This window comes from Cyclopterus lumpus, chromosome 3 (genome assembly GCF_009769545.1).
Source record: "Cyclopterus lumpus isolate fCycLum1 chromosome 3, fCycLum1.pri, whole genome shotgun sequence".
NCBI lineage: Eukaryota > Metazoa > Chordata > Actinopteri > Perciformes > Cyclopteridae > Cyclopterus > Cyclopterus lumpus.
In genome coordinates this window covers 28,726,628-28,750,966 of record NC_046968.1, presented here as the reverse complement: position 1 = coordinate 28,750,966, position 24,339 = coordinate 28,726,628, and the positions used below count along the sequence as shown (strand labels likewise).

General features: G+C 49.0%; 1 protein-coding gene across 4 annotated transcripts in view; it reads left to right on the top strand.

Moving 5' to 3' along the window:
* samd4a (sterile alpha motif domain containing 4A) overlaps positions 1-24,339 on the top strand; it is a 37,157-nt gene that overhangs the window by 9,761 nt on the left and 3,057 nt on the right. The window contains exons 2-11 of one of the 4 annotated variants that reach the window (XM_034529719.1): positions 9,370-9,972; positions 13,137-13,424; positions 15,579-15,682; positions 16,447-16,530; positions 16,996-17,245; positions 17,318-17,403; positions 17,687-17,805; positions 18,133-18,331; positions 19,601-19,727; positions 23,027-23,110. In XM_034529719.1, the coding sequence (XP_034385610.1) occupies positions 9,370-9,972; positions 13,137-13,424; positions 15,579-15,682; positions 16,447-16,530; positions 16,996-17,245; positions 17,318-17,403; positions 17,687-17,805; positions 18,133-18,331; positions 19,601-19,727; positions 23,027-23,110 (1,944 nt within the window). Of the gene's footprint in view, positions 1-9,369; positions 9,973-13,136; positions 13,425-15,578; positions 15,689-16,443; positions 16,531-16,995; positions 17,246-17,317; positions 17,404-17,686; positions 17,806-18,132; positions 18,332-19,600; positions 19,728-23,026; positions 23,111-24,339 lie in introns of all 4 variants that reach the window. The other 3 variants (XM_034529718.1, XM_034529717.1, XM_034529716.1) reach the window with 3 other exon arrangements.

The following is a 24,339-nucleotide window of genomic DNA, read 5'->3' as shown; positions in this document are numbered from 1 at the left end:
ATCATGGAGTTTTTGTATTTTCTTTATTTGTTCTTTTCCTCGTAATTTAATGCACAGCTGGTGAGGCTGTGATTGACGTCTTCATGGAATACATGTCAACCTTTCCTCCGCCTCTGCATCTGACATCAAAACAGGAAGTCAGTAGTAAAGTAGTTAAGCCCGCCTCTTGCTCGACTGGATTGGCTGCCTGGGCCAAGTATAATATTGACTCTGTCCTCAAGGATACAGCATAATTAAACTTTTTTTGAGCGTCTACAAACCTCCTAGAAAAAGCACCAGGAAGAGGAACACAGTTTCTAGCCGGTCTCGGTGGGATTGGGGCCCAATCCTTTAAATCGGTGGAACATGCGTGATTTTCCAAATATGGCGGCTAAATTCATCCACATGCGGAGGACGAACCCCTCATGACACCACCTGGGTTTCCTGACTTGGCAGACCTGAGTGGACGTGTGGACGAGGTCCAGAGTGGACGTGTGGACGTGGTCCAGAGTGGACGTGTGGACGAGGTCCAGAGTGGACGTGGTCCAGAGTGGACGTGTGGACGTGGTCCAGAGTGGACGTGTGGACGAGGTCCAGAGTGGACGTGGTCCAGAGTGGACGTGTGGACGAGGTCCAGAGTGGACGTGGTCCAGAGTGGACGTGTGGACGAGGTCCAGAGTGGACGCGTGGACGAGGTCCAGAGTGGACGTGGTCCAGAGTGGACGCGGTCCAGAGTGGACGTGGTTAGGGTTGCAAAGGGGCGGAAAGTTTCCGCAGGAATTTTGTCTCGGGATTTTGGGGAATTTTGAGAAGAAAAAAATTATTTGCAAAAGCATATAACAGGGAACTTAAATGTAGTTGAGAACAAGACTATGCACGCCGAGCTCAGCTGGACCCTGAATGCAGCTGCTTGGGAACATTGTCTACCAGAAACATAAACATAAAACGTTCTGTTGTTTTTGAACGTCTTTGTCATCAGTGTTGTCTGAACGTTTCAGCCCTTTGTCTGGCAAGTGTGAGAGCGCCGAGTGGCGTAGAGGCCAAGAGCGGTATTGCAGACAGATAGAGATTTAAATTATAGCTCCCAACATATTGAAAAAAATAACTGAACTAGTTCTTTTTTTGGAGCTTAGTTCAAAATGTTGAATTATGAACAGAGTTCAATTTAAAATATGTGAACTATGAACTGAACTAGTTCATGTAGAAAGTGAACTTTCCCAACACTGTTTGTCATTAGCATATTGATTACTTGGTAAACTGAAGCCATGTTCATTTTAATACCAAGTTTATTTGTTTGCAGTAGACTTGTTACAGCAGTGAGGAGGACGTTGATGAGGTCCAGGAAGAAAGCATTTAGACCTCAAAGGATTCAGGGAAAAACACCCCAAAAACAATGTGGGTTGGGGGGTGTGATCATAGGGAATACACCTTTTTTATTCAACGGTCATGTTTTTGTTGTTCGATGAAAGAATAAAGTTCTACTCACAAAATGTCAAAAATGTCATTTTTAAAAGTTGTATTATACATGTTTGCATGCATGTCTGCTTATGACGAGGTACATACAGTTAAATTACCCCAAAATTCCCAGTTTATTCCCGTTAATTCCCGCGGAAAGTTTCCAACTTTGAATATTCCCGGAATTTTGCAACCCTCTGGACCTCTTTCTCACGTCCACTCTGGACCTCGTCCACACGTCCACACGTCCACTCTGGACCTCGTGGACGTGAGAAAGAGGTCCAGAGTGGACGTGAGAAAGAGGTCCAGAGTGGACGTGAGAAAGAGGTCCAGAGTGGACGTGTGGACGAGGTCCAGAGTGGACGTGAGAAAGAGGTCCAGAGTGGACGTGAGAAAGAGGTCCAGAGTGGACGTGAGAAAGAGGCCTGGAGAAGGAGCCTTTTACTCTGATGACCATCACGATGATTCCTTTTCCTGCACACATGGCAAACACGTTCAACTCAAGCAGGTGCTTCTACACACACACACACACACACACTCACACACACCCCTCTTGGCCCGCTGTTTAAAACATTACACAGTATAAATAAATAAGCAGCGGAGAGGAAAAGACCTCTTTACACCTCCAGGTGTCCTCTCCCTGATGATGCAGCTCTGGGATGAGAAGGTGTTCCTGCCTCTGAGAAGGTGTTCTTGCCTCTGAGAAGGTGTTCTTGCCTCTGAGAAGGTGTTCCGGCCTCTGAGAAGGTGTTCTTGCCTCTGAGAAGGTGTTCCTGCCTCTGAGAAGGTGTTCTTGCCTCTGAGAAGGTGTTCTTGCCTCTGAGAAGGTGTTCCGGCCTCTGAGAAGGTGTTCTTGCCTCTGAGAAGGTGTTCCTGCCTCTGAGAAGGTGTTCTTGCCTCTGAGAAGGTGTTCCTGCCTCTGAGAAGGTGTTCCTGCCTCTGAGAAGGTGTTCCTGCCTCTGAGAAGGTGTTCTTGCCTCTGAGAAGGTGTTCTTGCCTCTGAGAAGGTGTTCCTTGTGGCTCACAGGAACCTCCCTGTTTGTTGAAGCTCCCCGGAGATTGCGATTGATCTTTCTTTCCACTGATTTCATTCATAAAAAGTAACACGAGAGCGGACGTGCGTCTCTGTGGTCCGGTTTCCACTTGTAACCTTTCACAGCTTGTTTCTTTTATTATCGGTCACATCTGTCGCCTCCGGTGTCCACGGAGGAGCGTTTTGTAGTCTTTAAATGTCGACGATGAATAAATCAGACGAGGAGCTCCAATCACGAGAATCTCTATTTAGTTATTTATCTGTTCTTTGCGTCAAAGAGCCTCAGATTATCGAGCAAAGTTGAAGAGCTTTTAATGTTTTGTTCTACGTGAATTTAAAATATGTCAGTAAATATCCATCTAATGAACTTTATTTTTATTTATTTATCTTTGTGTCTTTGTAAGGGCGACAGCACGTACATTGCACGGCGACAGCACGTACATTGCACGGCGACAGCACGTACATTGTAAGGGCGACAGCACGTACATTGCACGGCGACAGCACGTACATTGTAAGGGCGACAGCACGTACATTGCACGGCGACAGCACGTACATTGTAAGGGCGACAGCACGTACATTGCACTGCGACAGCACGTACATTGTAAGGGCGACAGCATATACATTGCACGGCGACAGCACGTACATTGTAAGGGCGACAGCACGTACATTGTAAGGGCGACAGCACGTACATTGCACGGCGACAGCACGTACATTGTAAAGGCGACAGCACGTACATTGCACGGCGACAGCACGTACATTGCACGGCGATGTACGTGCTGTCGCCCTTACAATGTACGTGCTGTCGCCTTTACAATGTACGTGCTGTACATTGTAAAGGCGACAGCACGTACATTGCACGGCGATGTACGTGCTGTCGCCCTTACAATGTACGTGCTGTCGCCTTTACAATGTACGTGCTGTACATTGTAAAGGCTGTACGCCTTTACAATGTTAAAAAACTGGACTAGACAGTCAGTCAGGTGTCAGTAGGTCAAGATGAGGTCAAGGTCAGGCTGATCACTCCCCCCACACACACACACACAGTCTACTTTTCTCTCTCAGCTCTTCATTCTATTTGACCCTCTTCTAGTTTATTGTCCCGTCTTGTATATTTTGCAATCATCTCTCTTTCTCTCTCTCTCTCTCTCTCTCTCTCTCTCTCTCCCCGACACCCCCACTAGTTGAAACCTGTTGACACCAATGAACTTTCCAGTTTTTCTCTCGTATCCACCCCTTTCCTTCTTACCTCTCTCTCTCTCTCTCTGTGTGTGTGTGTGTGTGTGTGTGTGTGTGTGTGTGTGTGTGTGTGTGTGTGTGTGTGTGTGTGTGTGTGTGTGTGTGTGTGTGTGTGTGTGTGTGTGTGTGTGTGTGTGTGTGTGTGTGTGTGTGTGTGTGTGTGTGTGTGTGTGTGTGTGTGTGTGTGTGTGTGTGTGTGTGTAAAAGGGGCCCTCTCCTGGTGTTGGGGCCTGTGGGAGCCTGCCCTTCTTGCCAGGACACGGCCTCCCTCTGTGTGGGCGGGGCCTCGTGTAGCATTAGATCATTTCCACCCTATAGTCTGAGAACCACACCTTCCACCCAGCTTACACTCTGTCTGCGCTGTCTTCTTGTTTCTTTTCTACACATTTGGTGTATGATGTTTGTGTTATTGCCTTTCATATATGATATCTTGATTTGGGGTTAGTAGGACAATGACACCGCTGCAGTGCTCAAACATTTCAACACATTTTATTCAATTACAAAACTACATTTCGTAACGTTTTTCATTGTCATCCAGCCAAAAATACAAATTGAGGTAATTTTCCTGAAGGGTACATCCGTGATGTCCTTGTAGATGGGACCGTACAACAGAACCTCATTCTCAATTTAAAAATAGTCCGTCCAGCACACAAGCTGTCGTCTATTTTTGTTTTTCATTTACTTTTCTTTCTTTCTTTCTTTCTTTCCTTCCTCCGTGATTTGATGTCCGTGTCGGTCGACCTTTTGCTTCACGTTCCCTCACTCGTTGTTACCGCGTAACTACAGGCAGTGACATCCTTAATGACGCCGCATGATAAAGGTATTCATGTACTCTTTGTATTTAATGCTTATTTAATGACACAGCATAGGCCATAGTGTGTGTGTGTGTGTGTGTGTGCTTTCTAACAGGAGCACCGCACTGAGACTTTTAAGGGTTTTATTTCCCTTAAGACCTCAGATATCAGCTCCATCTGAACCCTGTAGTCTAATCTTTACCTTTTAGTAATGTTCCACACACACACACACACACCCCTGGTATGGTCTTATCTGGTTTGTGTGCCGTCGACCCGTCTATATTTAGAACGTGAGGAATTGTGTGTGTGTGTGTCCATCAGGTTGTGTGTTGTACGTACTCGGTGTGTAACAAACCAGCTAAAACAATCAACTTGTGGCAGTCGGATGTGAAGAGCTGAGGCTCCTGGTCCAGATTCACATGTGATGTCCTTTATACTAACAACATAAACTTTAAGGAGTTTTATTGCTGTATTATATAAGATGGTGTTTTATTTAAATATTTTTTTACTATTTCAGTCATTTTTGGTGTAAAAAGTTTATTTTCTGCTCTAAAACAAATAAACCAATATTGTATGAAAGTCTTTCCTTCTTAAAATGTCTTCGGGGATCAGCTCTCTGTTCCACTTGGATGGAAAGAGTCTCTGGGCTTCAGAGATGTGACCATGCTCAGTGTAATGTGTGATTCTGTGAAGAAGGCCTTTCATTTTCTCCTTCTAAGCCAATGGGTCTTCTGGTCCACTGGACTGGATGTGGACCAGAAGAAACCCAATGTGCGTTTCTCGCTCTGCGGTCGTCAACAAGCTTTCCAGCTGACGAGAAGTTTCCTCTGCAGTCAACAGCAGCTTTAAATCCTTCAGAGATTTCATTTCATGTGAGCTTCTGCTTTAAATAACAACCACGGCGTCCCAGTTCTCTACTGGTTTGTGTCTGTTGGTCGTTCTTCAACATGGACAAAGTGTCCGGCTTGTGGAGGTTGTCGGGGGAGGGGGGGGGGGGGGGGGGGGCGTTGAAAGCAGCACCCTTGTCTGGGTGCCAGAGAGGGTGTCAGAAAAGGGCAGAGCCTGGGTCGGGTGGCACAGAGTTCACCAGCAGGGAAGTGCTGCATCAGCTCGCCTGAAACAAATGACTCTGTGTCTGAGGTTTGACTGTTTGTGTCTGTCAGACTGTTCTCTGTGAGGCTGATGTGATTCATCACTTCCCAGCATGCCCCTGTCTCTCCGTCTGTCACCAAAGAACACGCCTATCGAATACCTTTGGTTGGCATAGTTTAGTGTGTTTTTATGTATGGGGCTTAATTAAGACTTCAGGTGGGACCCAGAGGGGCCGAGTCCAACTCCTCTCTCCAGGGAAGTTCACAGAAATGTGAAGCAATCGCTTTCATTTCTTTTACTCCAGTTGGATGAGGTTCTCTCTAATGTCCACCAGGGGGCGACTCCTCTGGTTGTATAGAAGTCTATGCTTCATGTGTTAAAGCTGCATTCTCTCTCCTGACCACCAGGGGGCGACTCCTCTGGTTGTATAGAAGTCTACGCTTCATGTGTTAAAGCTGCATTCTCTCTCCTGACCACCAGGGGGCGACTCCTCTGGTTGTATAGAAGTCTACGCTTCATGTGTTAAAGCTGCATTATCTCTCCTGACCACCAGGGGGCGACTCCTCTGGTTGTATAGAAGTCTACGCTTCATGTGTTAAAGCTGCATTCTCTCTCCTGACCACCAGGGGGCGACTCCTCTGGTTGTATAGAAGTCTACGCTTCATGTGTTAAAGCTGCATTCTCTCTACTGACCACCAGGGGGCTACTCCTCTGGTTGTATAGAAATCTACGCTTCATGTGTTAAAGCTGCATTATCTCTCCTGACCACCAGGGGGCGACTCCTCTGGTTGTATACAAGTCTATACTTCATGTGTTAAAGCTGCATTATCTCTCCTGACCACCAGGGGGCGACTCCTCTGGTTGTATAGAAGTATATGCTTCATGTGTTAAAGCTGCATTCTCTCTACTGACCACCAGGGGGTGACTCCTCTGGTTGTATAGAAGTCTATATAAATGACTCTACTACTTGATTTATTCCCTCAGTGAATATTGTAAACATGAGTTTATGGTCTCAATCACTATACCAGGGTATGCTTTAAGGCGGGTCTTACTGTGATTGACAGGTCGCTGCTGCTACCACTGACTTATGACGTCTTAACTTCATACAACAACAACAACATGGGCTCTATGAACAGTGAATGGGTTTCCGGTTGCGAGTACGCTGCATTCTTCTTGTAGTTCAGGTCGGTTGGTTTAACACGTGCACAACCACTCGCTGTCTGGTCCTGTTGTGTTGTTGGCAGCCCGGTGTTTGACCTTTGACCTGTGCTCGGTTCAATTACTGTGACCCCTCTTTGAAGGGTGAGAGTTGCTGTGAGGGGGAACCGCTCCCAGGCCGACTCCTTGACCTCCCGACCTTGGAGGTCAATAAGCCTAAAGTAGCTTCCCTGTGTTGAACTTTCACACCTTCTTCCTGTGGTTTAGAGGAGCAGGGTTCTTCTTGTGGTTTAGAGGAGCAGGGTTCTTCCTGTGGTTTAGAGGAGCAGGGTTCTTCCTGTGGTTGAGAGGAGCAGGGTTCTTCCTGTGGTTGAGAGGAGCAGGGTTCTTCCTGTGGTTGAGAGGAGCAGGGTTCTTCCTGTGGTTTAGAGGAGCAGGGTTCTTCCTGTGGTTGAGAGGAGCAGGGTTCTTCCTGTGGTTGAGAGGAGCAGGGTTCTTCCTGTGGTTGAGAGGAGCAGGGTTCTTCCTGTGGTTGAGAGGAGCAGGGTTCTTCCTGTGGTTGAGAGGAGCAGGGTTCTTCCTGTGGTTGAGAGGAGCAGGGTTCTTCCTGTGGTTGAGAGGAGCAGGGTTCTTCCTGTGGTTTAGAGGAGCAGGGTTCTTCCTGTGGTTGAGAGGAGCAGGGTTCTTCCTGTGGTTGAGAGGAGCAGGGTTCTTCCTGTGGTTGAGAGGAGCAGGGTTCTTCCTGTGGTTGAGAGGAGCAGGGTTCTTCCTGTGGTTTAGAGGAGCAGGGTTCTTCCTGTGGTTTAGAGGAGCAGGGTTCTTCCTGTGGTTGAGAGGAGCAGGGTTCTTCCTGTGGTTTAGAGGAGCAGGGTTCTTCCTGTGGTTGAGAGGAGCAGGGTTCTTCCTGTGGTTGAGAGGAGCAGGGTTCTTCCTGTGGTTTAGAGGAGCAGGGTTCTTCCTGTGGTTGAGAGGAGCAGGGTTCTTCCTGTGGTTTAGAGGAGCAGGGTTCTTCCTGTGGTTGAGAGGAGCAGGGTTCTTCCTGTGGTTGAGAGGAGCAGGGTTCTTCCTGTGGTTGAGAGGAGCAGGGTTCTTCCTGTGGTTGAGAGGAGCAGGGTTCTTCCTGTGGTTGAGAGGAGCAGGGTTCTTCCTGTGGTTGAGAGGAGCAGGGTTCTTCCTGTGGTTGAGAGGAGCAGGGTTCTTCCTGTGGTTGAGAGGAGCAGGGTTCTTCCTGTGGTACGTCTAAATGTTTTACAGTCATTAAATAAATTAGTTTAAATCGTGGAACAATTCCTGTTCTCGGATGGACCGAGGCTTGCCTCATGCAGAGGAATGAAGGATGACATCATCCTCCCCTCACACACCTCGCTCCCTCCCTCTCAAATGAGTTTCTACTTCAGTCCTTCTCCTCTTGCTCTTCCTCCTCCTCCTCCTCCTGCTCTCTCCTCTTCATCATCTTCTTCTTCCTCCTCCTCCTCCTCTTATTCCTCTTGCTCCTGCTCTCTCCTCTTCTTCCTCCTCCTCCTCCTCTTATTCCTCTTGCTCCTGCTCTCTCCTCTTCTTCCTCCTCCTCCTCCTCCTCCTCTTATTCCTCTTGCTCCTGCTCTCTCCTCTTCTTCCTCCTCCTCCTCCTCCTGCTCTCTCCTCTTACTCCTCTTCTTCCTCCTCTTCTTATTCCTCTTCCTCCTCACTCCAGTTTTTTGTGGTATTATAGATACACTGTTGTATAAATAGCCAATGCCAATACACAATAAATTAAAAAATAAAAAATACAAAAATATATATATATACTTCTCTGGATGTGTTTTCTCAGTAAACATGAGTTCATGGCCTCCGGCTCATGAGGCTTCAGTCTGTGGTGGACCATCTGCGCGGTCCGAGCAGCAGCAGCTGTCCACTGTACATCGTCACAAAGCAGCCCGACATTGGAATATAGTTTCACCTCGTATGTCGGATTTAGACCTCGTGGGTTAAAGGGTGGTCAAATCCACACATCCCGAGCAGGAAGTGAGGCCGACCTGCGTCCTGCCTCTATTTGTGTGGCCGGCCCCCTGACCGCTTGGCATCTGTAGCCACGGCGATAGGAATGGGCTCCTAGCGGCCGACAATAGAGCTCCGTGACCTCCGGTTTATGTATAGTGGAGCACAGGAAGAGCCAAATGGAAGGATGACGGTGCAGAGTGCCTGACATCATCCCTGTGCGCTCTATTCTTAACCGTACATGTGTTCACTGATCCACCCGTCGGTGATGTTCTCCTCTGCTGCCACCTTGGACTTTGAGAAGCTGACGTATCCAGCGATGTTCTGTTCAGTAACGGTACGCACGACCCACAGCTCGGGTACGCATTGCGTCTTTTGAGTTGCAGTTCAGGACGCATGTTGATAATTGTTTATTAACTGGTCCCCCGATTTAGTGATGCCTTGGCGGCCGCTAATCTTCCACGGAAAGGACAAAACATAATACACACGATACGTGACATAAAGCAAACGGTACAGTCAGATTCGTTCAAATGGTACAGCACAATAAGGAAAATGCAACCCTAACCCTGGCCATAATTGGTTTTAAAGCACTCGCATAGTGGTTATGTCAATAATGAAATGTCTTGTTGTTTCCTCCTCCCTCAGGGGTGATCAGCCAGTGGCAGGCTGAGTCTAAGGAGCGCGTCATCTCTCTCGTCCTCACCCACCTCCCGCTGCTCAAACCTGGCAACGTCGAGGCCAAAGGCGAGTACATGCGCCTGCTGCCGCGCATCCTGGCCCACACCATTGAGCACGGCCGCCACCTGGAGGAGTCTCGCCAGCTCCTCTCCTACGCCCTCATCCACCCCGCCACCTCCCTGGAGGACCGCTCCGCCCTGGCGCTCTGGCTCAACCACCTGGAGGAGAGGGCCGCCGCCCGGGGAGACTCGCTCGAGAGGCCTCCTCCCTCCGGGCCGCACCACCACCACCACCACCAGTCCACGCCTCCGTCAACGCTCTCCTCATCAGGCTCCTCCTCCTCCTCCACCAACACCTCTTCATCGGGCAACCCCTACTCCTTGCATCACCACCAGCGCTACGGCTCTGACGACCGCCTCAACGGGTGGCAGAGCTCCAGGGACTCGGGCCTGGGCGGAGGCTGGCATCAGCAGCAGCACGGCTCTGAGAACGGGCACCTGCTTCTCTACCCATCGTCCTCTGTGCCGGCAACCATCAACGCTGTGGGAACCGGTGGAGGCGGCACCGCCGGTAAGTGACGTGGAGCCGCGTTCACTGAACCTTTACTTCACATCATTTATCTCCTTTGTTTGCCTTTCTAGACGTGAGATGGGCTGCTATTCAGACCCAGACTGGTTTGTGTACTTCTCACATCAAGGTGGTCCAAACCACTGCACCGTCTGAGGTCACCTCGGTGATTAAAGCCACCTACTCAGGGCCGATGACAGCTTCTCTGTCTGCGGTGGCCCGATGCCCACGCCCAGACGCACTGGGCTCTCTGAGCTCTCTGATGGAGTCAGAAAACACTTTTTAGTGCATTATGTCCATGTGTTTCTATTTATTCCTGTCGCCTGCTTCCAAGGCACCGCAGTGGACAGTAAACTGCTGTGAAAAGGAGGAGTTAATTATACAATACCGCCTCACTTCACAACAAACATCTAAATAAGGGCTCAGCTGGCCGGAGGGAGATTGACTGACTGAAATATGAAGTCCAAACATCTGGAGATAGCAAGTACTATAAGTGGTTATGTCTCCAGCCACTAAATACTCTCTGAACACACTGAATACTCTCTAAACACACTAGATACTCTCTAAACTCTCTGAATACTCTCTGAACACACTGAATACTCTCTAAACACACTAGATACTCTCTGAATACTCTCTGAACACACTAGATACTCTCTGAATACTCTCTAAACACACTAGATACTCTGAATACTCTCTGAATACTCTCTAAACACACTAGATACTCTCTGAATACTCTCTGAACACACTAGATACTCTCTGAATACTCTCTGAATACTCTGAATACTCTCTAAACACACTAGATACTCTCTGAATACTCTGAATACTCTCTAAACATACTAGATACTCTCTGAATACTCTGAATACTCTCTAAACATACTAGATACTCTCTGAATACTCTGAATACTCTCTAAACATACTAGATACTCTCTAAACTCTCTGAATACTCTCTAAACATACTAGATACTCTCTGAATACTCTCTAAACACACTAGATACTCTCTGAATACTCTGAATACTCTCTAAACACACTAGATACTCTCTGAATACTCTCTAAACATACTAGATACTCTCTAAACTCTCTGAATACTCTCTAAACACACTAGATACTCTCTGAATACTCTCTAAACACACTAGATACTCTCTGAATACTCTCTAAACATACTAGATACTCTCTGAATACTCTGAATACTCTCTAAACATACTAGATACTCTCTAAACTCTCTGAATACTCTCTAAACATACTAGATACTCTCTGAATACTCTCTAAACACACTAGATACTCTCTAAACATACTAGATACTCTCTGAATACTCTCTAAACTCTCTGAATACTCTCTAAACATACTAGATACACTCTGAATACTCTCTGAACACACTGAATACTCTCTAAACATACTAGATACTCTCTAAACTCTCTGAATACTCTCTAAACATACTAGATACTCTCTGAATACTCTCTAAACACACTAGATACTCTCTGAATACTCTGAATACTCTCTAAACACACTAGATACTCTCTGAATACTCTGAATACTCTCTAAACACACTAGATACTCTCTGAATACTCTCTAAACATACTAGATACTCTCTGAATACTCTGAATACTCTCTAAACATACTAGATACTCTCTAAACTCTCTGAATACTCTCTAAACATACTAGATACTCTCTGAATACTCTCTGAACACACTGAATACTCTCTAAACATACTAGATACTCTCTGAACTCTCTGAATACTCTCTAAACACACTGAATACTCTCTAAACACACTAGATACTCTCTGAATACTCTCTAAACTCTCTAAATACCCTCTAAACACACTAGATACTCTCTGAATACTCTCTAAACTCTCTAAATACCCTCTAAACACACTAGATACTCTCTGAATACTCTCTAAACTCTCTAAATACCCTCTAAACACACTAGATACTCTCTGAATACTCTCTAAACTCTCTAAATACTCTCTAAACACACTAGTCTCTGAACACACTGGCCATCTCTCCGAGGGCTCGGAGCCCACAGAGAGGGCAGGGCTGTGAGGCTGAACATAACTATGGTCAGAGCAGGATATTTCCAGACAGAAATGTAAGGGCTGTGTGTTTCTTGTTCTTTTCTGGGAGATGAAAGAAACAGCTGAGGGTTTATAAATACGGACGTATTTAAAGCCCTGCTCACGGCTCCAAGAAAGACCCTCCTGTGTTGGACCCAGAACCCAGAGACCGGAGTCAGGTCTTCATCACCCTCCTCCCGTCACACTGTCCATCCTTATCTAGTCACCATGGCGATAACAGGGGCCCGATCGTCCAGCCACATCAAACCTGTGTGCCACTGACACCACATCCTGTTGACCCCCCCCCCCCCCCCCCCCACAGCAGCACCCCCCTCCCATCCTTTCCCTTGTAAGGCAGCTTTAGTGGGAGACTGCATTTAGGGAAAATGGCTAATATTTAGGGACTGGAACTTGTAATGTTAGCCGGGCACCTATTTTAACCAGGGCCATGAAGTCCTATACATAGGCCATCAGTGAGAGGGCCGCATGGAGGAGAGCCGTCTGAGCGGCGGCACCCAAAGCTCTCTGGCTCTTCATCCTGTTCACCTCCTTCAGCTCCACTCTCTGTGATGAATTATGGGATGTGAGTGGGTCAAACCACAGGAACATCCATCATAGCGCTAACGTTTCAATTATTAATAAAGAAACCAGGAGAGAACATGTTTCTTCCGAAGGATTCTTTCCAGAAAAAAAATCATGTTTTTTTAAAGTGGATTTATTTCCTTGCTAAATGGGTAAAGAAAAATATAATTTGTAAAACTAAATAACTAACTCATTCCTGAATGTGTTTGGCATATATATATATATACACATACACATGCATATAAAACCTACTGCCTCACTGTAAAATGTATCGTTCTGTACGGATGAATCTTCCTCCTTCCTGACGTGAACTTATTTATTAAATATGTGATTTGATAAAGTTGATTTACATTGTAAATTGCTAAACGGTTTTACCCATTAACTGTAATATAAGAGGTGAACGTAGTCACCTTAACCGTAACGCTGAATCGGATGTTTTTAGGCGACCGCCGTGATGCAATTAGCTTTTCATTAAATGAAAACACGCACACGCGTTGAATGAACAGCGGTCTCATCTCGGCCGCTCTGGTTCCTTCAGCCCTGACGAGTGGAGGCGGCGGCCAGCAGCACAGCCCCCTGAAGCGCTCCGTGTCCCTCACGCCGCCCATGAGCGGCCCCAGCAACCAGCCTCTGGGCCACGTCTGGCTGTCCCAGGAGGACCTGCGCACCGCCAGGGGCCCGGCCCCAGACCACGCGCCCCTGTCCCCCCAGAGCAGCATCGCCTCCTCGGGCAGCGGAGGCAGTGAGCACCTGGAGGAGGCCGGTTTGGGAGGAGGCTCGGGTCTCCATCGCAGCTCCTTCCACGACGATGGCAGCGGCATGAGGGGTGAGTAGGAAAGACCGTGTGTGTGTGTGTGTGTGTGTGTGTGTGTGTGTGTGTGTGTGTGTGTGTGTGTGTGTGTGTGTTGCACTTTATTTTCAGACATACTACAACACTGAAGAGTCACTACACAGACCTTGTTATCTGAAGTTATTACAATTAGTTTCACAATGGTGTCATGTTTGTGCAAGACATTTTAACTAATATTACCTGTAAACAAGCATTACAATGACTTATTTGAACTGCTTGATGGACCATTTAGATGATCTGGCTTTGTAGAAACTGCAGACAATATTAACATTATTTAGTGTAAAGATTAGAAAAGTTAGTATCAAAACCTTTTTGTTTTGGACTGCTGAATGGACTAAAGTGGAGTTGAAGGGTTTAATGTTGAGTCTTTGACCTTCTGAGCGAAACTATATTACGAGTACATATGTATGTATTTATGTACATACACACGCATGGCTATGGTCTGTGTTTCAAGGCGGGTCAAGTGGGTTTGCTCTGGTTCCCATCCCCCATCAATCAGTTGTGTTATCCATCTATTCCCTTTAACTGCCCTTTAACTGTAAGGTGTGATTGTTTTCCTCGTTAGTGGAGGCGGGGCTTAAACAGATCCACATTGAAGCGGAGGCCAGTGGTCATAGAGTGACTTGTATGATTAAAATTATTTCATTAGCGTAGTCGGCTGCTTCTGGACCAGTTCAATGCAGAACCCTTAACCCTGCTCAGTGTGTGTGAGACGGAATTCCAGTCAGAGCAGTTTGTCTGGAGGTCAGAGGTCAGAGCGGCCGACCCCACTGAACCTACGGGAGCTAAGTAATGTCGTGCTTCCACCTGTCACTCACAGGCCCTCGAGAACGAGCTAGCGGTGGTCACTATGACAACAGATTGCACCTTAATGTGTGTGCATGCTCACTCTCGTGGTTTGTTTGCATTCATCTCAGACTTGGTGTTAAACTCGTATCACTCTATCCGAGACTCGGCTCCGTCCAACAGCGTCCACGTAGTTCCCGGTCGCACGGTCATAGTGCCCGTTGTGTTTCAAAGTGAGTCCTCTGTGCGTGTAGAGCAGCACATTGACAGAGGAAACATACCATAAACGTGTCAATACAGCAAACAGAGGAGGCACACGCGACAGAACTAAACCAGCAGCAGGCTGCATGTGGAGCACGGAGGAGCCGGGCGTTAGAGAGCACGTGTCTCACTATTTATAACTAAGAATTTAATTATTTGATCCTTCTGCCAACAGCACGTCTTTCTGAATCTCACACCATATTACACACATACTGCACATCCTTTCATATGAGCTTTATATAGTTTAGCATATCACTATCGTAACCTAAGTTTATTAAAGATGTACGCAATATATTATGTTAGCGCTTAAATTCAATGAATGTACTACTAACTAACCTTTATGTTCAGTACTTTCAACATGTTGTGATTGAGTATTGTGTAAATGTATACACCGAGTTGATCTGGAATAGTGTTCAAGAGTAACTCATCCCCTAAACCTGGGGTTTATAATATAATATACATGTGTATTTTGTAGTATTAGTGATGGATTTAGGTCCAAATCAACCATGACAATGGCAGCAGTTAGCATTAGCATCCAGGATGAGCTCACTGAACGGCTGTCGTCCGTCATTTATAAACAGTTGCATGTTAAAGCGGCACAGACCGGGCCCGTCGGGTCACGTGCTGCTTTTTAATGTTCTGCAACTGTAGCATGAAGTCAAGGTGGAATTAGCTTAGCACGCTAACTAGCCACTAAATGCATTTACTTAACGCGCTCTTGTCACAGCGCAGGAGAGCAGATCGCTATCAACAGATAGTCAGGAACACCAGTTCATCAGATTTAATCAAGTCCACAGAAAAGAGGAAAAAGCTGCAGCGATTACAGGAAGTGAACCGATAGACAGGAAGTGAGCCGATAGACAGGAAGTGAGCCGATAGACAGGAAGTGACATATTTATTGTTGCATTCTTTTTTCTGATATGTTTGAACTGACAACAAAGACAAATAATATGGGTTGTGTGAAAATGTAACAATTTAAGATGCTCCGTTAAAGTATTGGTTTATCCCCCCCCCCCCCCCCCCCCCCCCCCACACACACACACACACACACACACACACACACACACACACACACACACACAGATGTTCCTGCCTGGCTGAAGAGTCTCCGTCTCCATAAGTATGCCGCTCTCTTCTCCACGATGACCTACGATGAGATGATGTCGCTGACTGAAGAACAGCTAGAGGCACAGGTTTTTATATATATATACACAAATACACACACACACACACACAGTTGGTTTCAATTTAATTTGTAAATAGAAGATATTACAGGTTCTTACCGTAGACCTAAGAGCATGTCAGCACCCTACTATACTAGTATTAAATACAAATGTAATCTTCAATCTTAGTTTTGAAAAGGGATGTGATGATGTCACCGAATGAGGTCACTTCCTCCAGGTGCTGCTTCCTGTTCCTCTGTCCGACAGCGACGCCGAGACCTGCTGCGCATCGTTGATAATTGATTGCTATCGATATACTATAAACATATACAGTTCCCCGTGCGACGTGTCAGACGTTGTTAATCATCCAGGATCACTTTCTGATGATTAGTCTTTTTCCCATTTGCATTTTCCCCCAATCTAAGATTGCTGGAAGATCGGAAAGTAGATTTAAAGATATTCATTATTTTCAATTAGTGAAGATGTACAGCAGGTAGATCGGAGGCAGGTGTGTTGACAGGGAGGTCATCATGAGCTGGTGGCTGAAGAGCCATAAGGGAACCGTAGACACAACTCAAAACATGTCAGTGGTGCTCATAAATCATCTTCTTTCATTGCGTCATCGTTTCAGCTCTTCTGATTGGCCTTAAGACCGCCGGTCAAAATATTTACAACAAACATTGCCTGAAGCGGCATTGATAGGTGGACATCATGAGTTCAGAGCCCCGTTGGTGTTTGGTGTATGAACACGTTGGTGTTTGACACACAACTCTTTTTTCCAACAGAAGGTCACCAAAGGAGCGCGGCACAAGATTGTTATCAGCATTCTGAAGCTCAAGGAGAGGCAGAACCTGCTGCGCAGCTTGGAGAAGGTCAGTGACCGAGGACCACGTCCTCTCCCCGTGTGTTCTTAATGCTCCTTCAGTGAGGAACACGTGTTCTCCTGAACCACTCAGGAGCTCTTTAGTTTAGTACGATGCACGCAGACACAATTAGTGAAGGGAAGCCGCATGTATTTTAGGGATTACTTCATAGTCACAGCGTGCGGGGCCATGCGCAACAGATGCATTGTGGGATTGACGGAAGATGGATAATGTGCTCGGCAGCCCCCGTCGTCAGTGTGAATGGTGACGAGTACAATCCATTCACCATTTGCCACATCTACCGGCATCAAAACAGGAAGTCCATGGTAAAGCCCGCCTCTTGCTTGATTTGATTGGCCGCCGGGCACAGGTAAAACCGCGCTGCGCGGCCCAAGAGAAGAGCGCACACGTAGCGAAGAAAACCAATAGATGATTAAGTAGATGTCAAAATGTCCTCCTCGGCTCCTCCTCCAGGATGTGTTGGAGGGCAGTAATCTGCGCGCCCCGCTGCAGGAGCTCCACCAGATCGTCATGACGCCCATCAAGGCGTTCCTCGGCGGCGAGGAGGCCTCCCTGCAGCGCCGCGCCCCGCTGAGCTCCGAGGGCAAGAGCGCCGCGCCCGGAGCCCACCTGTCCGGGGGCGGCGGAGGGGAGGCGGAGGCGGGCACCAGCGTCATCGCCGAGGGGGATCTACCCGGCCAGTTCACCCGCGTCATGGGCAAAGGTGAGCTGCACGAGATGTTGTCATCAAGTCAGAGAGGTTTCTGTTCTCACGTCTTTGTTCCGTCCTCCTCAGTTTGTACCCAGCTCCTGGTGTCGAGGTCAGACGAGGACAACATCAGCTCCTACCTGCAGCTCATCGACAAGTGCCTTATCCACGAGGTACCTCGCTCTTTACACACCTTTATGTAAAACAGAGAAATTAAGACAGCACGTAGATGTACTCTGAACCGTCTGGTAGCAGTCGTTGAGAATTTAAATTTCAGCCCTCGTTCTGCTAGTTTAAAGAGGAATGTGGTCCTCCAGACTCCCTGTGTCTCTGACACCTTTCATCATGTTTATATGTTTATGGTCTGCATCATGCATCAGATCTGGGGTCTTTAGTTACGACACATTGGACCTGAAAATCCCGATTTGTACTCCCTGTTCTCTCCCCCTTCGTCAGTCCTTCACCGAGACGCAGAAGAAGAGGCTGTTGTCATGGAAACAACAGGTGCAGAGGCTGTTCCGGTCCATTCCAAGGAAAACGCTCCTCGACCTCGCAGGGTACCGATTGCAGAGGAGGTGAACACCCAGTAGCTTTCTTTGTCTGGGTTTCACTGGCTGTGATTAATCTTTAATAAAACAACCAGATAATAATAATAAAACAACCAGAACCATTCAGTTGTAAGAGAAGACCACAGATGTCTTTTTAAATGATATTAGATTTATTTTACACACACGGGAAAAGGTTTACATGTTAGAGTGTTTAAGCCAAACAGTGTTTCCTGTGAGATGATCACCACAGCTAGAGCAAAGATAGCATTCTAAATATTACGGTAATTTAATCTTAAAGGAAACTAAAACTCTCTTTTTTTTTAATGTTTCTGTGATTCCCGTTTGGCTCCGCAGCCGTTTCGGCCAGTCCAACTCTCTCCCCACCGCTGGCTGTGTCGGGGGCAGCGTGTCGGCCCGGAGGAGCCTTCGCCAGTTCCAGATGCCCTCCAGGAGTTTACCCGGCGCCCGGCCCCTGCTGGGCAGCGGGGCCCTGCTGGGACCCACACCTCGTAGCTCCAGCAGCACCCCCACCGGCCCCAAGCAGGGGAGACAGGTGAGACCGGCAGGACATTAAGGCTATATATATATTTAGATTATATATATTATATATATGACGCTAAATTAGCATTTTTTTTAGGGCTACTGCTAACAATTATTTCCATTTTCCAATAATCTGTGGATTATATATAGCCCATCAAAACTTCCCAGGCCTTTTTTACAACAGAGGTTTTTTTTTCATGATTTAAATGTATTTTTTAATGAGTATTTTCACACAGAGATTTTTATATATTTTTATATATTTTTTAAAAAACAAGGTAGATTTTTCTGAGCTTTCACATTGCAAATAAAGAAGGGATCCCATCACGTTGTGTGGAAATATTCAAAACGTTCCCTTTAGTGTAAAACAGAGGCGTTCCTTCCAGGATGTTCACCGTAACGCGGGCAGCAGAATTCCTTCTTTAGCACGTAATCTGCCATAAATAGATTTTTAAAAATGTTTTTATTCCATGACAAAAGAGGAGCAGCGGATGAAGTGAGGTGGATGGAACTCGTAGGCAGGTCACCCCACATACCAGAGGCCCTGCGTCAGGCCTGGAACAGGAGGAGCATGTGGAGCTGGTTCAGACCCATCATGGTCTCTCTCTCTCTCTCTCTCCCATATCCCTTACAATGGGAGGAAATACCTCAGTTCCTCCTCCTCACGCTGGACCTTCTTGTGTGGGACTGCTGTGTGGAGAGAGAGAGAGGGAGGGAAATATGTGAGTCATAGTTTGGGAGAGGTAGCTGTGGCGTTGGAGGAGGGCCAATGAGCGAGAGAGCTTACATGTGATGTGTAGGAGAGAGAGAGAGAGAACCAGTGAACGGTTCACAGGCATTTCCTGTGGGTTACGTACGGAGAGGGGGGCGGGGCTTCAGCTGGTGGTGTTGAGGGTGTAGTGAGCAGGTTGCAGTGAGGCAGTATTGTGTCTACTCCTAATATTCCTCTTTGATCAGAGAACGCTTTAAGAGGAGGTTCAAATATTTAGTGATGAAGCCTTTTGAAATGAATTATCCAGGTGAGCCGAGTGACGTTGTCTAATTAATCTTCATAGGTGTCCCAAGCTCTTTCCCAAGATGCACTGCTCTGCCTTCTGCATATCAATAGAAGGTTTCTCTCATTGTGGAGCCTCAGAATGACACGATGATGTTATCTAAGCTTCTATGTTAGTAAGTTCAATTACTGCATTTTGAGTTTGGTTTGTCTCTAAAACAAGACGAACCTAGTCGAAGGACAGATGTCCCCGTTGGAGGACTAAAGTCTCGTACCCCATCTTCTCCTCAGGGTCTCTGGTTCGCCAACCCCGGGGGGAGCAACAGCATGCCGAGCCGGACCCACAGCTCCGTGCAGAGGACCCGCTCCCTGCCGGTTCACACCACGCCACAAACCATGGTCATGTTCCAGCAAGCCGGTGAGGAGACAGCAATGCATCCCATAGTGTCTTTGAACAGCCAATGGGAGGACGTGGGTCTGTAGACGTCCTCCATCGTGTTTGACTCGTGACGATGTTCACTCAGTTTATATTTAAATATCACTTTCATTGCAAAAACGCCTGATCTGGTCCTCCAGTGTCCACACTGACTCGGGTCATGGTGACCACCGGCACCAGAGACCTGGAGGACAATGGACAGTAACAGGACAAGCTGGGACTTCCTCCACTCGTCACACACACACACACACACACACACACACACACACACACACCAGAACTGTTAGAATAAAGAGGAAAAACAGACTTTTAAAAAGCCAGTTGGAGGCAGTACGAGAGAAAGAGATGGAGGGAGGACGGAGTCTCACAAGGAGGCTCTTTGTGCAGCCCCCTTCCTCTCTCCCTGACTCGGTCTCTCTCTACCTCCCCCTTCCTCTCTCCCTGACTCGGTCTCTCTCTACCTCCCCCCCTCTCTCTCCCTGACTCGGTCTCTCTCTACCTCCCCCCCTCTCTCTCCCTGACTCGGTCTCTCTCTACCTCCCCCCCTCTCTCTCCCTGACTCGGTCTCTCTCTACCTCCCCCCCTCTCTCTCCCTGACTCGGTCTCTCTCTACCTCCCCCCCTTCCTCTCTCCCTGACTCGGTCTCTCTCTACCTCCCCCTTCCTCTCTCCCTGACTCGGTCTCTCTCTACCTCCCCCCCTCTCTCTCCCTGACTCGGTCTCTCTCTACCTCCCCCCCTTCCTCTCTCCCTGACTCGGTCTCTCTCTACCTCCCCCCCTCTCTCTCCCTGACTCGGTCTCTCTCTACCTCCCCCCTCCCTCTCTCCCTGACTCGGTCTCTCTCTACCTCCCCCCTTCCTCTCTCCCTGACTCGGTCTCTCTCTACCTCCCCCCCTCTCTCTCCCTGACTCGGTCTCTCTCTACCTCCCCCCCTCTCTCTCCCTGACTCGGTCTCTCTCTACCTCCCCCCCTCTCTCTCCCTGACTCGGTCTCTCTCTACCTCCCCCCCTCTCTCTCCCTGACTCGGTCTCTCTCTACCTCCCCCCCTCTCTCTCCCTGACTCGGTCTCTCTCTACCTCCCCCCCTCTCTCTCCCTGACTCGGTCTCTCTCTACCTCCCCCCCTCTCTCTCCCTGACTCGGTCTCTCTCTACCTCCCCCCCTCTCTCTCCCTGACTCGGTCTCTCTCTACCTCCCCCCCTCTCTCTCCCTGACTCGGTCTCTCTCTACCTCCCCCCCTCTCTCTCCCTGACTCGGTCTCTCTCTACCTCCCCCCCTCTCTCTCCCTGACTCGGTCTCTCTCTACCTCCCCCCCTCTCTCTCCCTGACTCGGTCTCTCTCTACCTCCCCCCCCTCTCTCCCTGACTCGGTCTCTCTCTACCTCCCCCCCTCTCTCTCCCTGACTCGGTCTCTCTCTACCTCCCCCCCTCTCTCTCCCTGACTCGGTCTCTCTCTACCTCCCCCCCTCTCTCTCCCTGACTCGGTCTCTCTCTACCTCCCCCCCTCTCTCTCCCTGACTCGGTCTCTCTCTACCTCCCCCCTCTCTCTCCCTGACTCGGTCTCTCTCTACCTCCCCCCCCCTCTCTCCCTGACTCGGTCTCTCTCTACCTCCCCCCTCCCTCTCTTCCTGACTCGGTCTCTCTCTACCTCCCCCCCTCTCTCTCCCTGACTCGGTCTCTCTCTACCTCCCCCCCCCTCTCTCTTCCTGACTCGGTCTCTCTCTACCTCCCCCCCCCTCTCTCTTCCTGACTCGGTCTCTCTCTACCTCCCCCCCCCCTCTCTCCCTGACTCGGTCTCTCTCTACCTCCCCCCTCCCTCTCTTCCTGACTCGGTCTCTCTCTACCTCCCCCCCCCCTCTCTCCCTGACTCGGTCTCTCTCTACCTCCCCCCCCCTCTCTCCCTGACTCGGTCTCTCTCTACCTCCCCCCCCCCCTCTCCCTGACTCGGTCTCTCTCTACCTCCCCCCCCCTCTCTCTTCCTGACTCGGTCTCTCTCTACCTCCCCCCCCCTCTCTCCCTGACTCGGTCTCTCTCTACCTCCCCCCTCCCTCTCTTCCTGACTCGGTCTCTCTCTACCTCCCCCCCCCTCTCTCCCTGACTCGGTCTCTCTCTACCTCCCCCCTCCCTCTCTCCCTGACTCGGTCTCTCTCTACCTCCCCCCCCCTGATTCGGTCTTTCTCTACCTCCCCCCTCCTCCCTCTCTCCCTGACTCGGTCTCTCTCTACCTCCCCCCTCCCTCCCTCTCTCCCTGACTCGGTCTCTCTCTACCTCCCCCCTCCCTCCCTCTCTCCCTGACTCGGTCTCTCTCTACCTCCCCCCTCCCTCCCTCTCTCCCTGACTTGGTCTCTCTCTACCTCCCTCCCTCTCTCCCTGACTCGGTCTCTCTCTACCTCCCCCCTCCCTCCCTCTCTCCCTGACTCGGTCTCTCTCTACCTCCCCCCTCCCTCCCTCTCTCCCTGACTCGGTCTCTCTCTACCTCCCCCCCTCCCTCCCTCTCTCCCTGACTCGGTCTCTCTCTACCTCCCCCCTCCCTCCCTCTCTCCCTGACTCGGTCTCTCTCTACCTCCCTCCCTCTCTCCCTGACTCGGTCTCTCTCTACCTCCCTCCCTCTCTCCCTGACTCGGTCTCTCTCTACCTCCCCCCTCCCTTCCTCTCTCCCTGACTCGGTCTCTCTCTACCCCCCCCCTCCCTCCCTCTCTCCCTGACTCGGTCTCTCTCTACCCCCCCCCCTCCCTTCCTCTCTCCCTGACTCGGTCTCTCTCTACCCCCCCCCCCCCCCCCCCCCCCCCCCAGGATGCTGGGTCACCCCTCTTCTGACTCTTCTGTGCATATACGTGTGATCTGTCTTCCTTCTGCTGGCGGATAAATAGATACATGAGAAGATGAAGGAACAAGTGTGTGTGTGTGTGGGGGGGGGGGGGGGCTATAAATAGTCCAGTGTAGACTACTGGGCCACCACAGCTTTTCTCTCTGGCCAGGGGAGATTTTCACGGCCCAACTCGTGTTGAGGACTCAGCTGAGAGCTAAATGTCTGGAAGAGGTTGCTAGGCTCTACTGTGCCCCCCCCCCCCCCCCCAACTGGTGGGGATTTAAAGGGCCAGTCCAGCCTAGTGCTGTTTCCAAACCACAATCCTGGTTTGGAGAGTTTTAGTGATCGACTGTAGAACCTAAATAATTTATTTGATTATGCATTTTCTTAACTTGCTGAACATCATCGGGACATTTTTGTTCTCATCCGGTTCATAATAATATAATTTAATCACTGACGCTTTTGCTCCTCTGCAGATCTTCAGCTTCCGGTGACGGAGCCGGACATCAACAATCGCCTCGAGTCTCTGTGTCTGAGTATGACGGAGCACGCCTTGGCAGGTACATGATGACCACGTCGTCCAGGGTTACGACCAGAGGAGTCGCCCCCTGGTGGTCAGGAGAGAGAATACAGCTCTAACACATGAAGCATAGACTTCTATACAACCAGAGGAGTCGCCCCCTGGTGGTCAGGAGAGAGAATGCAGCTCTAACACATGAAGCATAGACTTCTATACAACCAGAGGAGTCGCCCCCTGGTGGTCAGGAGAGAGAATGCAGCTTTAACACATGAAGCATAGACTTCTATACAACCAGAGGAGTCGTCCCCTGGTGGTCAGGAGAGAGAATGCAGCTTTAACACATGAAGCATAGACTTCTATACAACCAGAGGAGTCGCCCCCTGGTGGTCAGGAGAGAGAATGCAGCTTTAACACATGAAGCATAGACTTCTATTCAACCAGAGGAGTCGCCCCCTGGTGGTCAGTAGAGAGAATGCAGCTTCAACACATGAAGCATAGACTTCTATAGAACCAGAGGAGTCGCCCCCTGGTGGTCAGCAGAGAGAATGCAGCTTTAACACATGAAGCATAGACTTCTATACAACCAGAGGAGTCGCCCCCTGGTGGTCAGGAGAGAGAATGCAGCTCTAACACATGAAGCATAGACTTCTATACAACCAGAGGAGTCGCCCCCTGGTGGTCAGGAGAGAGAATGCAGCTTTAACACATGAAGCATAGACTTCTATACAACCAGAGGAGTCGCCTCCTGGTGGTCAGGAGATGGTCGAGTGAATCAGTGGAGGACTTGTACATGCACACTTGCACATGTACAGTGAATTTGGGTTGAAGATGGTGGCCCCCCCACCCCCACCCCCCCCCCCCCTCCTTCCTCTTAAAACTGGACTGAGGTGAAGACTGTAGTGCTCAGTGCTCGACACCGAACAAGTGCTGCTTTGTGTGTGTGTGTGTGTGTGTGTGTGTGTGTGTGTGTGTGTGTGTGTGTGTGTGTGTGTGTGTGTGTGTGTGTGTGTGTGTGTGTGTGTGTGTGTGTGTGTGTGTGTGTGTGTGTGTGTGTGTGTGTTTAACTGAAGAACCTCCGTCTCATCCGAGTTCCTCCTTCCAGACTTTGTAGAAACGTAACTCGATAACTGAATCCGACCAGCGACAGGAAGCGTCCGTGTCTCCGGTCGGTGTCGGTGTGGCGAGTCGTCTCCATGCCGACACCGACGGCCCCTTTTAGTGGCGGCAGCTGTCAGACGCTTGTTTTCCTCCATCTGTTGTTACAGATGT